Here is a 13914-nt window from a genome sequence, read left to right on the forward strand (position 1 = left end):
AGCAGCCCTGTTTAGGGAAGCTTTTAATGTTTGACAGACTACTGTATTTTATTTTTTTGTTGGAAGCTGCCCAGAGTGGCTGGGGAAACCCAGCCAGATGGGCAGGGTATAAATATATTATTATTATTATTATTATTATTATTATTATTATTATTATTCCGTTCGACTTCCACGGTATGAGTGTTGTTCACATTTCCAGGTTACATAGGTGAAAAATATAATGGAGCAACACTATAAGTGTAAGAACATAAACATGAGTGCCACAATATGTCAGGCACACATCCACTGAGTCAAGCAAAAACATTTCTATTCCAACACACCATTCCTGCTTTAACTGCTGTCCCACTTTCAGCAGACTTCCTGGTTTGGTAAACCAGATTTCCATGATGTCTACATAATTAAGCAGTCTCCATAAATTAGGTTTGTAAGCCAGGATTCTGTTCTTCAAACTTTGGTTTGTTAAGGATCACTTCAACCAGGAAAACCTTGCAAGGGAAAGAGAAGAGGGAGTGCTCCAGCAAGCCGACAATATACACTGGATCATAAATGTTACAACGGAACTGATCCACTGTGTTGATTGCAAAGGGTACTCAGAACATGAAAAAATCCATCCAATATTTGACAGCAAGCCATGGCATATTAATCTTCGATCCAAACCATAGTCCTACTAAAGATGTTGCTACAATTGTTCACGTTTAACTCAAATCTTATTTGATTCAGATGCTCAGACGCTTGCCTAGGAGAGTTGTGCAGATCCAACTGTAGACTTCTAACATAGCAAGGATAGTGCGATGCTGATTGCGTCTGCACAAGGGCACTATTCATGGAGTTGCCAACATGCCTGCCGCATCAGGACCACCAAGCAAATCCAGGCCAGTCTCATCAAAGCCACTGTGGCTTGGTCACTTCCTTTCATTTGAACTTGGATTAAGTTCGCTTTCAAGCATACTTGGAGGGAAAGCAGTACAAAAGCTCTCCCACTCTATTGCTGCAGTTATATGACAGTTCCCTTCTAATTCCTCTTGCATATTATGCACATTGAAATCTAGAGCTTTAGTCAAGTTTAAGCCCTACTAGTCAACATAGTTCATTCCTAACATCCCATATGACACTGGAGGTGAAACAATCCACAGATATGGCCATTGTTGCCCTCCCTCCCTACCCAGTGAACTGACATGTTTTAGTTGAGACTTTACTATATTCACTGCTTAACAAGTTGCACATTTGTGTGTCATGAAGAAAACAGCACAAAAGGCACAAGCAGATACCACAGAGCTTGAGTCAGGTCTCAGAGTTCTGTTTTTACTGAGCCCTCCATGCCATACCCCACACTGTTCTAGAAGGTTCCCCCAACCCTCAGAAGCAGTTTGGCAAGGGGCTACGGCAGGTAAGGGAGATCGGTAAAAATTGACAGCCCCACTTACACAAACAGAAGTGTTCTCTACCAGCATAAAGCAACCGTCAGACAAAAGTGCAAGCATGTTAACATTATCAGCAAAATTCATTATTGAGAAGACTGCCTGTTCTGGACAGAGTTGCATTTCCCCTAAAGGAGAAAGTTTGTAGTTTGGGGCTGCTCTTATAGTCATCATTGTCTCCTTAGGCCAGGCGTCCCCAAACTCGGCCCTCCAGCTGTTTTGGGACGACAATTCCCATCATCCCTGACCACTGGTCCTGTTGTGGTGGGAGTTGTAGTCCCAAAACAGCTGGAGGGCCGAGTTTGGGGATGCCTGACTTAGGCCCAGGCAGCTGGTTTACCAGCTACAACTTCTGCTCTGCCAAGATACTACATGCTCTGGTAACCAATGCCCTCTCTACAAGGAACTGCCCTTGAAGATGATCTAGAAGTTGGATCTACTGCAGAATGTGGCAGCCAAGTTACTGACCAGTGCCATAAAGTGGATTCATGTAACAGCTATAACTAAGGATTGGCACTTGCTGCCTGTTTGCTACAGGGCCAAATTTAAGATGCTGTGCCTCTAAAGCTCTATATGGCCTACGGCACAAGTATCAGAATGACTGTGTCCCTTCTTACCTGCCATCCCATTAAGATTTGTGGGAGAGACCCTGCTCACAGTTCCATGAGCATCCATAACTCGTTATGTGACAATGTGGAACACAACCTTCTCAAACTCTCTCTCCATCAAGATCGATCCCTACACTGTTGTGCATTAGATTAAGATGCATTTATTTCCCCAAGTTTATAAATATGGCTGATGTAAAGGATAGATTGATGTGGGACTGTCTAAATTTCTGATTTCTTGATATGTTTTTTTCACTCCGAGACCTATTTTATACTGTGGGTTTTATTGTTTTTGTGTATTATTAATATATTGTTATGGGGGCTCTTGGGTTGAAAGGCCTAATACAAATTTAATAAATGAAAATGTAATCTCAGTGAAATATTCCTGAGAAAAAAGCAGCATATACCAAAATTTTTAAAAAACCTATAGACTCCTGTCAGATTCAAAACTAAGATATAAAAGCATTCCTTGCATAAATCTAAATGGTATTTTTGACCCTCAAAATATCCCATTGTAATTTACTAGCAGAAAATATAAAAACCCCAACTTAGTTCAATGCTGCAAAACCTATTAAAAGTTATGTGAATGCAAGTCTCAAGAAACAAAATGAGACTTACTTCTGACTACATATGGGTTTGGGCTCTTACATTAAGCACTTTTAAAATAATGTCTAAAGAGTGACCAAGACTGTACCTGTTCATAGGTCACAAAAATTTACTTCCATTTCCACCATTCCAGCTATCACAATGTTTCTTTCTCCTTCCTCACAAACTCCTGGCATAACTTATTATCCACTGCACCCCTCCTGAAGTACCTTGGTTGTCTGTGCTGCTGGTTCCATCTCATAGATCTTTTGCTCCCAGTGTACATAGGGTAAGGGAGCAACACAAGCACTTTCCAATTGCACTCTGGGGATATTAAGTCTAATGTTATTTATTGTTAAAAATAACTGTACACATTACATCCTACAAAATATTCCTTTGGTAACAGAAGTTTATGGAAACCGTCAAAACAAATCACCCAATTTTAGAGGGAAACCCTCTAAAAAACATTACCAGCTTCTGAAGAACTCTTGTCAAGAAATGAGGAACCAGCACATGGAACTTCAACACCACCTCCAGAAGAAAATAAGAGAAATGCAGTAAGAAACCCCTTCCTAACAATATTCCTTCTATAGTGGCATCATGAAAAATATAATAAAAAATTATGTTAAGGAAGTGATGAACATCTAGAGTTAGAGTTGGGTAAGGACACAATGCCTGATGTTTAACTTTTTTAAAAAAAATGAATAAACAGATGTTCTTCCTTTGTTTCTAGATTCTCTAATGAGAACTGTAACAACTGCACCTTAAAAAAGGTTGCTAGAAAATCTAGGAAGTGCTCTAAAACTGTGCAAAAAATAAAAATAGTATATTTGATTGTATACCCACTATAGGTTATGTGTAGAGTACAATTTTACACAAAGAGCACTGGAGATGACTTAGTTCCTACAGCAACAACTCACACTTGTCAGTGTCATTTTTTCATGCGGATGATGAAACATATAGACTGTAACAGTGCAAATCTTTCAGGATTTCAGGACTTTTGGAGTGCCATGTGGCAAACATAATCACGGCTAGGATCCAGAGAAGAGCAAGCAAAGTTCTGCTTGCACAATGGGACATTATTTCAAGTGCAGTGCGTTGTGCAAAGACCACTCCCGCAAAGGGACACTTCAGGGTGGTGTGGAATGTGGTACGGGGCTACAGGTAGAGGAGCTGTGAAAACAGGGGTTCCTTTGATCCAAGCTTACTATTTTACAGTAAATGAATTGGTTGAGAAACCTACCCTTGATCTAAAGCAACTGCTGTCTGCATCTACTGCACTATAAGGACACTACATTGTCTTAATAGCCCTTTTCTGGGCTTTATGGATTAAAACCTGAAACAGTAGTGGTCAGTGTGACAGGGCAGTGCTGGCCTTGTGGCAGTAGTGTCACTTACCAAGATGAGGTGGGATGGGACAAGGTGGTAGCAAGACTGGGGTGGCACAGGTGTACAATGGAGCCAATCTGGTGCTTCCGTTGCCCTGGCCTTGCCATTACCTTGCCCCTGCACTAGGACAACAGCAGCGACACCACTAACAGGAAGCCAGCTCCATGGCATTGCCATGCCAGCTGACCCTGCCCTAAAGTATACTGAATAGGAAGCTATGTTTGGCTCTGCAGCAGTCTTGGTGACCCATCTGTTAAGCCATTAAGCTAGCATCTGCAACCAACCTAGCACCGCTTCAAGTTCCAAATTGCCTTCAGGAATAGAGTGTGCTGGAAAAGTATGAACAATGGTTGCCATGTCTAAGTATGGAAATGGTCATTAGCCTACTCACCAAATGTAGTTAAAGGAAAGCATTACTGGCCATGTCACAGCGATGGCCAGAAAATCTATGTGCAGCAACAGATTCAGAAGCATCACAAGACTGCAACCTAAGTGAGCAGAAGAAGCTGAAACACCATTAATTACTTGTGTCCTCAAGCCTCCTAGATCAAGCAGCTTTCTATAATTAATTATTTGGGTTCGGTCCCGCCCCCCCCCCATAGATACAGCTTCAGTTGGTTCATCTGCAACCACACCCCAATTACAGACAGACACTATGGAAGCATGGAAGCTTTGTGATAGACACACCATCCTGTCCTCTTTATCTATCAGTAAAGAGAACAAACATAGCTTTCTCTGTATTAACACATTGAGCAGGCGACACCCACTTTCATCCCAGATTCTGGTATAGGAATGAACTACATGGAATCAAAATGAGGGAACAACCAAAAGTAAAGAAAAAACAAAACAAACAAAAAACCCTATCAGTTTAAAATAGTTGTGCCCACAGCACCATTACTGAAACCACAGCAGGGGATGTACGCAATCCAGACTAATAATTTTTCTTAGATTGAATGTGTTGCATACAGACTGGACTAATAATGCAATTACCACTAAAGCCTTTTGGATATAGTCGGCTGTAACTTAAATCTAAATATATCTTTACTATTTGAATCTGTGCTATATTTAATAATAAATACTAAAAGAATTATTTATATACCTGACCCCAAAATATGATGTACAGCGGTACCTCGGTTTAATAACAGTCCGGTTTAAGAACGATTCAGTTTACAAACTCCACAAAATCAGAAATAGTGTCCCGGTCTAAGAATGGAATCCTAATGGTGGAAGAGTACCGGTGGCGGGAGGCCTCATTAGGGAAAGTGCGCCTCAGTTTAAGAAAAGTTTTGGTTTAAGAACGGACTTCCGGAATGGATTACGTTTGTAAAACGAGGTACCACTGTACACAGATCACAGAAAGGGAGACCATCAAGTTCAGTGTCATGCATACAGGCTGTATTCAACATTAGTTATATTCCAAGTAGACCCGCTGAAATTAAAAGGACATTAGGGCCATTAATTTCAGTAGATCTACTCTGAGTAGAATTTAGCTGAACACAACCTTAATAGTTTAAGGAGCTCAGATATCTCATGTGCAAGCACCTAAGGTGGAGGAAACACCACTCTCACTTTTTAATTGAATGTGAACAGCTACAAAGTTCTAAAACTGAAATTAGAAACAAGGTTTATGAGCTGGGATGAGGATTATGGAAATTACAGACTGCCATCACCACCAACTTTTGACAATGCACCACCACCACACACACCACTGGCATGCACCCCCATAAGGCTGTCTCTGAGAGAATGTGACCCTTGGAATGAAAGCTTTCCCACCCCTAAATTACATACATTTGCCATATCCCAGGAAAAGGCTAACATAATTTCAGCAAACGGTTTAACATCTATGATAATAATGTGTAAACCAGAACCAAACAACAAATAAAATGAATTTTCAACAATCAAACATTTTATTATTTTAATGGAGATTACTAAGATTTCTTCACAACCTGTGTCAGTCCAGAATCAAAGGTTTGCCATGCTCTGGCCTCATTTGCACAAGCTGCCTCTGCCCAGTTTTAGCCCATCTTCTCTCCCCAAGCAGCACCGCTTGTTCTACCCCACACCATTCTGAAGAGTCCCTAAACCTTCATAAACAACCTTTCAGGGATGAAGGGAGCTGTGGTGCAAAATAAGTGGGGAAGTCCCCTTCCACTCATGGTTCTTGGGTTCCAACCCATTGAGGTTTTCTGAATAATTCCTCACCTGCTGGCTCTTGCTACAAGTTCCATGAGTCCAGATTGAGTTATTCTGCCAGAAATTTACACCAATGCACCGTACTATGTGGTTACATTCAATCAGGGTTGGGAAGCCTTTCCTGGCCAGTGGAAGACCAAATCTGACAAATAGGTGCTATCAGTGATGCTGAGCTAACCCCAACTGTCGGGGCTTCAAACTGCAGCATGGTGCTGTTTGAGAGACCTTTTGCAAAGAGCCCAGCAGTGAGGGCTCTTTGCAAAAGGGCTTTCAAACATTCCCACACCTATTTTGGCTACGTGTGCCTGTTACTAGCAGAGCAAAAGGCAAGCGCAGCCAAACTGAGCTAGAATGAACCCCTCACTCAATAATGGACAAGCGGAAGGTTCAATCCTGCTGGCAACAAGGGCCTACTTCACCAGGGCATACCCTGGTCACAGGACTGACTTCCCAGCAGGACTGAACCTTCCACTACCTGCTGATGAGCAAAGGGTTCAAACTTGCCAGCTGCAGGAGTCTGCTTTGCCAGCACATTCCCTACTGCTAATGCACTGACTCCAGCAGGACTGAACCCTGTCCTCCTAACAACTTGATGGACAGGGAAATGGTCTTGCAAGCCGACTTGGACCCTTGGTGGGCCAGGATCGACTTGGCCAGTGGTTCCCCTTGCTTGCATTAAATGATTTAAAAATAATATTTTTTTAAAGGAATCTACTAAACAAAGTACAAATTTGACTTACTTTATTATTCTTTCATTTGGGCCTCGGTCCAAACAGTATTTAGTATGTGTTTAATTGCATTTATTTTTATAAACTTTACTACTTTAGTTTTTGGAAAAGTTCAGCACTTGTGGATGGGGAAAATGTTCCATGAACAAATCAGTCTGATACAAAGATTGACCTAAAACACAATTTTTCACCTTAGCAGCGGGGCTAGCCAGAATAAGACAGGAAAAAATCCTCCAAGGCTCAAACATGAACTGAAGGTTCTAGAGAAGGGATGTTTGCCTGAGAGGCTCAAGAATATTTAAAACCCTTTAAGAAACTAGAATCAATTTCATAGAAATACATTTTTGAAATAAAAATTATTTGTCAAGTCATAATGAATTACACTAGCATGCCCTTCAAAGGTAATGAGACAAGATGCAGCACAACAGCATAAAAAGTATATTTCTGTAATACAAATATCCTAGCCAGATTTCCTTTTTGACTGTCACACATATATTTAAAACATACCACAGTTATCATTTGCAAAAGAGAATCAAGTAAGAATGTATTACATTTGTACAAAGAGATGCTGCCTAATAGTTCTCTTGTGATGATTTAAACAGAAAGCAAGCAAAAAGAATTGTTCCATTCAAAAACATATTTTTATGACAGAACAAAGTTTTTTGGGGATGGAGTAATTTATATTTAGCAAGAATGATCTCAACCTATTTGGGGTGGGGAGAAAGACACTGACATTTCATAATTAGGAATGGATTTATAGCCATACAATTTCTGACTGAGAATACCCAACCCAAATTAATGCAGATGTGTAGCTCCTCTTAGATATTCCCAATTTTTAGCTTCGTAGAAAAAACTAAATTCACCCCCTGGTCCCTATCCTGGATGGCTAGTAGTTTGGGCTGTAGATTGGCACACACAGAAGTGACTTGAAAACAGAATTCCACATCCACTTCTAGCTGTCATAGGGTGCTTCTAGGTTTCTGACATTTCCAAGTCATATTCAGTTCAGTAGTAGAGAAATGCACATATTTAAAGATCCCACTGAAACCAAAGGGACTTAAAAGCACTGAATTTTGGTCTATGGTTTCACTAGGTTATGGAACTATAAAAATTGCTGTTTTCCAGATGTTTACCTTTTTAAAAAATATAACTGAAATCTAGATGTGCAATATCTTAAGCATTCAGTGCCATCCTATACAAACCTACCTTTTTATCATATACATCTTGCCAGTTCACTCCAGCAAAGAAACTGTGTCGCATAATTTCTTTAGCATCATCTGGTCCTCCACCAAGACTATTTGGGAAAGTATAAATTACATAAGTCTTATTAGCAAAAAACAAAGAAGCAGGATGCTCTTTTTACCTATGAAGTTTAGTTTCACCAAAAATTAAAACCATTCTATGAACAGCACAACATTTGGTGAATATGTTACTTACCTGTTTGATGTGTATTCATGTTGGAGGTTAATGGATTCATTTTTTCAAAATTAAGAATGCACACATCTAGTATTAATACCCTCAAGAGCAAAGCTTGGAGTTCATGTATTCCCACCCACACGAGCTACAACCTGCAATTCAGTTGAGCAGGTCTGGGAATGCAGGGAGTGCTCATGTGGAGAGATTTTTTTAAAAAATCATTTCTATTGCAAATATGTATTTCACACAAGACAAGTGATACACAAGATGCATGAAGTACTTGCATTTCCTGTTCTGTTTTGAGTCATCACATCACCTAAGTTGTTCTAAAATTAAAAAGCAGTTTTGCATATGGGGTGTACTATAAATAGGCCTCAAGACGCTCGAACTACAAAGACTTCTAGTAATCTGAGCACAGATTTTGAAACACAGCAGATAAGGACCTTTCCCATCCCAGTAAATCTACATCTGATGCACATTTCTATTTTATTTTATTTTATTTTATTTTATTTTATTTTATTGCCTGCCATGCCTTGGAATTCATCCCAAATGTGACACTTCTGTGTTGAATTTCAATGCCTGCTTTCTCCTCTCAAAATAATTTTGCTTCTATTACTGTTTAGTTTCTCATCTCCCTGCTTGCTTTAAAAGATAACGTTGACATTAATCAACATCTTTTTCATGCTCCTTCCACCTTCTCTCCTTTGGTATAATTAGGCTATCTTACATTACCATTGTAAACATTAGGCCATGGGTAGGGGATCATCTTATAAACAAACTAAACAAGTCCACCTTTGGCTTGATTTTGAATTGGTGGTAAAGGGCAACTAGCTTGTTCATCACACCACTCAAGAGCTCCACATCTTTTAATTCATATATGCAGAGCTGCTGCTTTTAGTTTATTTCTAAGTAATACTTGTGTTATGGCATTTTTAGTAATTTATTGAAACCACTGGGAAGATGTATTTGAAAGACAGGATGAAAATCTTAATGTGTATTAATAATTCTGACACAACATGTTCTTTCCAAGCCTCCAACTCTATGGAACATTAATCAGGAATGTGATTTCGGAAGATTATGAGCCCTAAGACATATTTTAGCCATCCCTCGAGGTTGCTTCTGCACTACCCACTTAATCCCGAGTTATCATCAGGCTGGTCAGTTGGAGAACAGAGCATACAAACAAAGGTTAACTCCTCCTGGAGGCAGTGTCAAAAGGTACCTTTAAAAAGGAAACTTCCTGTGGTTCGCTGGAATGGGAGGTAACCTTTCCTCAACTTCAAGTTCATGATAATCCCACACCGGTGAGTGACCCCTTTGAGGAACCTCTTTGACCTTGGATTGTTTTCTCACAGCAGTGGTCTACCAGGGGGAAGACACTGCCTAGGGCCAAAGCCTATCTCCTGAGGGTGTCTGGAGCCAGGCCTTGGTCTTGGTCTGCCTTAAGAAAATCAAGGATGACTCCAGTGCCTGAAGAATGAACAAAATGCACAAAAATCCCTAGAAGGGCCTGCTGCTCTTGGGGCAATATTTGACCTGAAAACATTCAACCCTCCCCTCAATCAATCTTTACTGTGGTCAAAGACCAGGCAGCAACATTCAACCCTTTAAGCAACATATACAGAATGCTGTGCAGAAAAGAATTTGCACAAGGATTGTGGCAGACCCCAGAACTAGTCATCTATGTGTGCTATGTGTGCTACAAACCTTTTATGTATTTTAGGATGAAAATGCCTACTTGTGCATAATTGGCATTCTGTCAGACTTACCGTTTATTTGGATCTTTTATCAGGAGACCTGAAAGTAGTGATTTTGCATCGGATGACAATGTTCGGGGAAATTTTATATCCTCCATTAGTATTAGTTCAAAAAGTTTTTCATGATCTTGGTTGTAGAATGGCAACCTGCCACACATCATTTCATACATAACAACTCCAAGGCCCCACCAATCCACTGCACGGCCATAGTCATTGTCTTCCAAAACCTAAAACAGGAACAGGAAGGTACTGAAATTTACACTAGTCATTACATTAAAGGGTGTGTGTCCATATTATAGTGTAGGTAGCCTGACCACTATTAAACTCCCCCTCCCCCAATGTCGTATTTCATGACTCCGTCCTTTTTAAACCGGATGTAGTACTTGTAAAGTAAGGGAGTCTCCCTCACTTTCATCACCCTCTGCTTCCACTATGAGAAGACAGGTGTGGCTGCCACCAGGTCAAGGGGGCTCCCCTCACATCCTCTTCCAGATGTCTGTCTTTGAACAATGCAAACTAATCATGCTATAGGACATGAACAATTTGCATCGTGCAGAGTTGGAAGGCTGGGTGGGGAAGTGGGAAGAACTTAATACTTCCCTTGTAATAAACATGCACCAGTAAAAATAAACTTTGGAAGCAAGGAGCACTGTAATTCATCCATATGCAAGGGCTGAAGCTACACTAGACCCAGTCAAGCCCCCCAACTGCTAAGTAGATGAGGTAATGTGAAAATTCAGTAGAAGAATGTGTGGAGAGCCAGCACTAGCCTCCTGGGAGAGCCAGTGTGGTGTAGTGGTTAAGAGCGGTGGTTCGTAATCTGGTGAACCGGGTTCGCGTCTCCGCTCCTCCACATGCAGCTGCTGGGTGACCTTGGGCCAGTCACACTTCTCTGAAGTCTCTCAGCCCCACTCACCTCACAGAGTGTTTGTTGTGGGGGAGGAAGGGAAAGGAGAATGTTAGCTGCTTTGAGACTCCTGAAGGGGAGTGAAAGGCGGGATATCAAATCCAAATCCAAATCCAAACTCCTGACACTGGTGTTGCTATAGCTTACCTGGATAGTGCCGGGAAAGGGCAAAACATAGGTAAGTGCTTTGCATATGTGCCAGAAGGGTGTCAGAAGGGTGGCTCTGTCCCACCCACCAGCTGCTCCAATGCAAATATCTTAAGCTTACGTGTACGTCAAGTATTTACAAAAATGTTTTACTTTAATTAAAACAAAATATTAGGGCTTTTAACCATAATAATGTTTTAGTAAGTTATTGATTCTTCGGGCTAGGTGCCTTTCATTGCAGTGCTGCTTGTGTGGTAAAATATTTCATTTTTCAATATTGTATTAGGAAAATATGATACTTGCTTGTTACTGAAGAATGGAACAAGTTATCTTGACTGTTAAGCACAGTAAAAAGCAATACAACTACCCCCCTTTTTTCTGCAACTAAATTTTATTACTCTAATGTTCTCATTCCACAGATGTTTATTCTAGTAAGTTTTACAGTACTGACTTCAATGGGACTTACTTCCAAGAACATGTGCGTCATTTTTTTTATTCATTATAAAATATACAAAAATATGCTATGATATAATCATCACAATAAGACATTTTATAAGGATTATTGTAAAATAATTTTGTCATATACGATCAAGGTTTCATCCCGAGTTCTTGTTTTGTTATATGTAACTTGGCAATCAAATAAATTTTTATTTTTACACTATTACAGAAATGCATTTTTCTAGGTTTCCAAAGCCACCTTATTCAACCTTCCCCATCTGTCACCATCTGCTTCTTTTTAGCATGCACTTTTTGTGGGATCACATAAGCATGTGAAAAATAAGTAACATTCAGATGATTATCCACTCGTACATTTGAGGACTGGGCATAATAAAAGTCAACTGCCAAAAATGTACTTAGCACTCAATTTTGTTGGGTCTTGCATGTGAGCTACATTGGATTTTTTAAACTGTTTTACAATTGGAGGATTGAACAGGTATTGCTAACTCAACAGAAAAGCTGGAAGCTCAAATAATTAGTTTAGCTTCTGATTGTGTTGCCTTTTACAGATGGATTTTCATAATGTATTTGCAATTTTTTAAAAATTTTGTTGGTAAGGTCTTCTGATAGATGTAAACTGTTTAAGAGATTTTTTTTCTAAAATTAAATAAATGAACAGAATAATAGCTTCCTATTTTTCTCAAAGAACATAAGCATTGAAACATTTCTCCAATTAAACAGGAAAATTAAAATATACTGTATTCTGAGCCATTCTTTGAAGGATGGGTGTTAAAGAACTGTAAAGAACTGAACAACTAAATTGGCAGGTTTAATTGGATTCTAATACTGACAACTGTGCAAGAACTCTTGTTTGCTATCCACCGAGTACTTTTTCTGTTTTTATGAGGCTTCCAGTGGTCTGTCATCTGAGGGACTTACAAATTCTACACCTGTTTAGCTTCAGTAACAGTGAAGCATCAGACAATTCCAGACAGGGTGCACATCACACCCTGCAGGATGGGCATATAAAGGAAGCACAGTTACAATGCAGAAGTTGTGTAACATTTCTACAAGAGGTTCCTGTTTAGAATTTGTTGAGTTTGCATATTACTGTTACTTGTACAGTAGATACCAAGAGAGCCAACTTTCACACACTTGCAGCCTATATTTGCCATAAAAGTGAGAGCAGAGCTTTCCCAAATTTTCATGTTGGTGTCACACTTTTTAGATATGTATCATTTCACAAAACAGTAATTCAGTTTTACTAACAAACCAGAGGTTAAACTAACCCCTTTCCAGTGACACACCTACACATCACAGCTGACACACTAATGTGTCGCGACACACAGTTTGGAAAGCTCTGGGTTAGATCCCAACAAATGGGGATGCTAAGGTTCTGGGTCAGGTACAGACCCTATACAGCATGATACAAGTGAAGTGAAGTACATAGATAATGTACAAAATAAACCAGCTGCTTTATCTAAACATAGATCTAAATGCAACCAAATATTAGACCACTTAGGATCTTGATTTCAATCGTTATTGCAACAAAAGGACCCAGTTATCTACTGCTTCAACTGAAAAAAAGACAGGATTCAACTATCACCTAGGAGCTTCCTTATCACACTAAATAGGACCAGGGTGTTTTCTGGCACATGGCTCAGTTCACTGATATAAATGGAAACAACAATTGTCCTATTAGTACCATACGAAGGCAAAACAGCTATGCCAATTGGTATATGATTCTACTGTATCTCCATCATCACAGGAAGCTGTTACAATGGTTGCATCATCCTTTGATAGATGCAAACTGAGCTGGTCTTTCCCATGCTAAGTCAAACCAGGGTTTGGTGGGAATGTGTTCCTGCTGGAGAGCAGATTGCAGTTGCTTTGCTCCGCAAAAGTCTCTGCACTCTTAACTGGAAGAGGGGGCATTCTAAACCTTCTTGACCCTGAGAAATAAAACTCACTCTTAAAGTTGGTGAAGATATTAACTTAGATAAATATTAATGAAAACTTGGCAAAACTTAACTGGAGCTATATCTCAAAGCAAAATATTTTATAGGAGATTAAATTGCTCGGATTAAGCCAGAGCTGCCTTCAGGTACAGGTACTTTAGCAGTGTTCCTTGAACTTCCTCCAGTCATTCCTTAGAACCCATCCCATTATTTTCAACCATGTAATCTGCGTCTTTCTCTTTTTATGCCCTATATTTAGATAGCTGCATGAAAATACTAAAGAAGCATGCTTCTTATTTTTAAGAAAAAGCTTCACTTACAATTAAATGTACATAGGAATCGATCTATATAAAGAGAAATATTTTAATAGTTC

At 39.7% G+C, this 13914-nt stretch overlaps 1 protein-coding gene across 6 annotated transcripts in view; it reads right to left on the reverse strand.

Moving 5' to 3' along the window:
- The window catches only part of AKT3 (AKT serine/threonine kinase 3), a 110377-nt gene that overhangs the window by 16110 nt on the left and 80353 nt on the right, over positions 1 to 13914 (reverse strand). The window contains exons 11-14 of one of the 6 annotated variants that reach the window (XR_014562531.1): positions 10104 to 10318; positions 8125 to 8212; positions 4389 to 4503; positions 3080 to 3139 (exon numbers count right to left, since the gene is read on the reverse strand). Coding sequence is in view for 4 of the 6 variants with exons in the window: in XM_083732539.1 (XP_083588665.1) it covers positions 3080 to 3139; positions 8125 to 8212; positions 10104 to 10318 (363 nt within the window). In the remaining 2 variants the exon portion in view is untranslated. Of the gene's footprint in view, positions 1 to 3079; positions 3140 to 3438; positions 4504 to 8124; positions 8213 to 10103; positions 10319 to 13914 lie in introns of those variants that run through there. The other 5 variants (XR_014562532.1, XM_083732539.1, XM_083732541.1 and 2 more) reach the window with 5 other exon arrangements.

Source organism: Podarcis gaigeae (genome assembly GCF_964106915.1).
Source record: "Podarcis gaigeae genome assembly, chromosome: 3".
NCBI lineage: Eukaryota > Metazoa > Chordata > Lepidosauria > Squamata > Lacertidae > Podarcis > Podarcis gaigeae.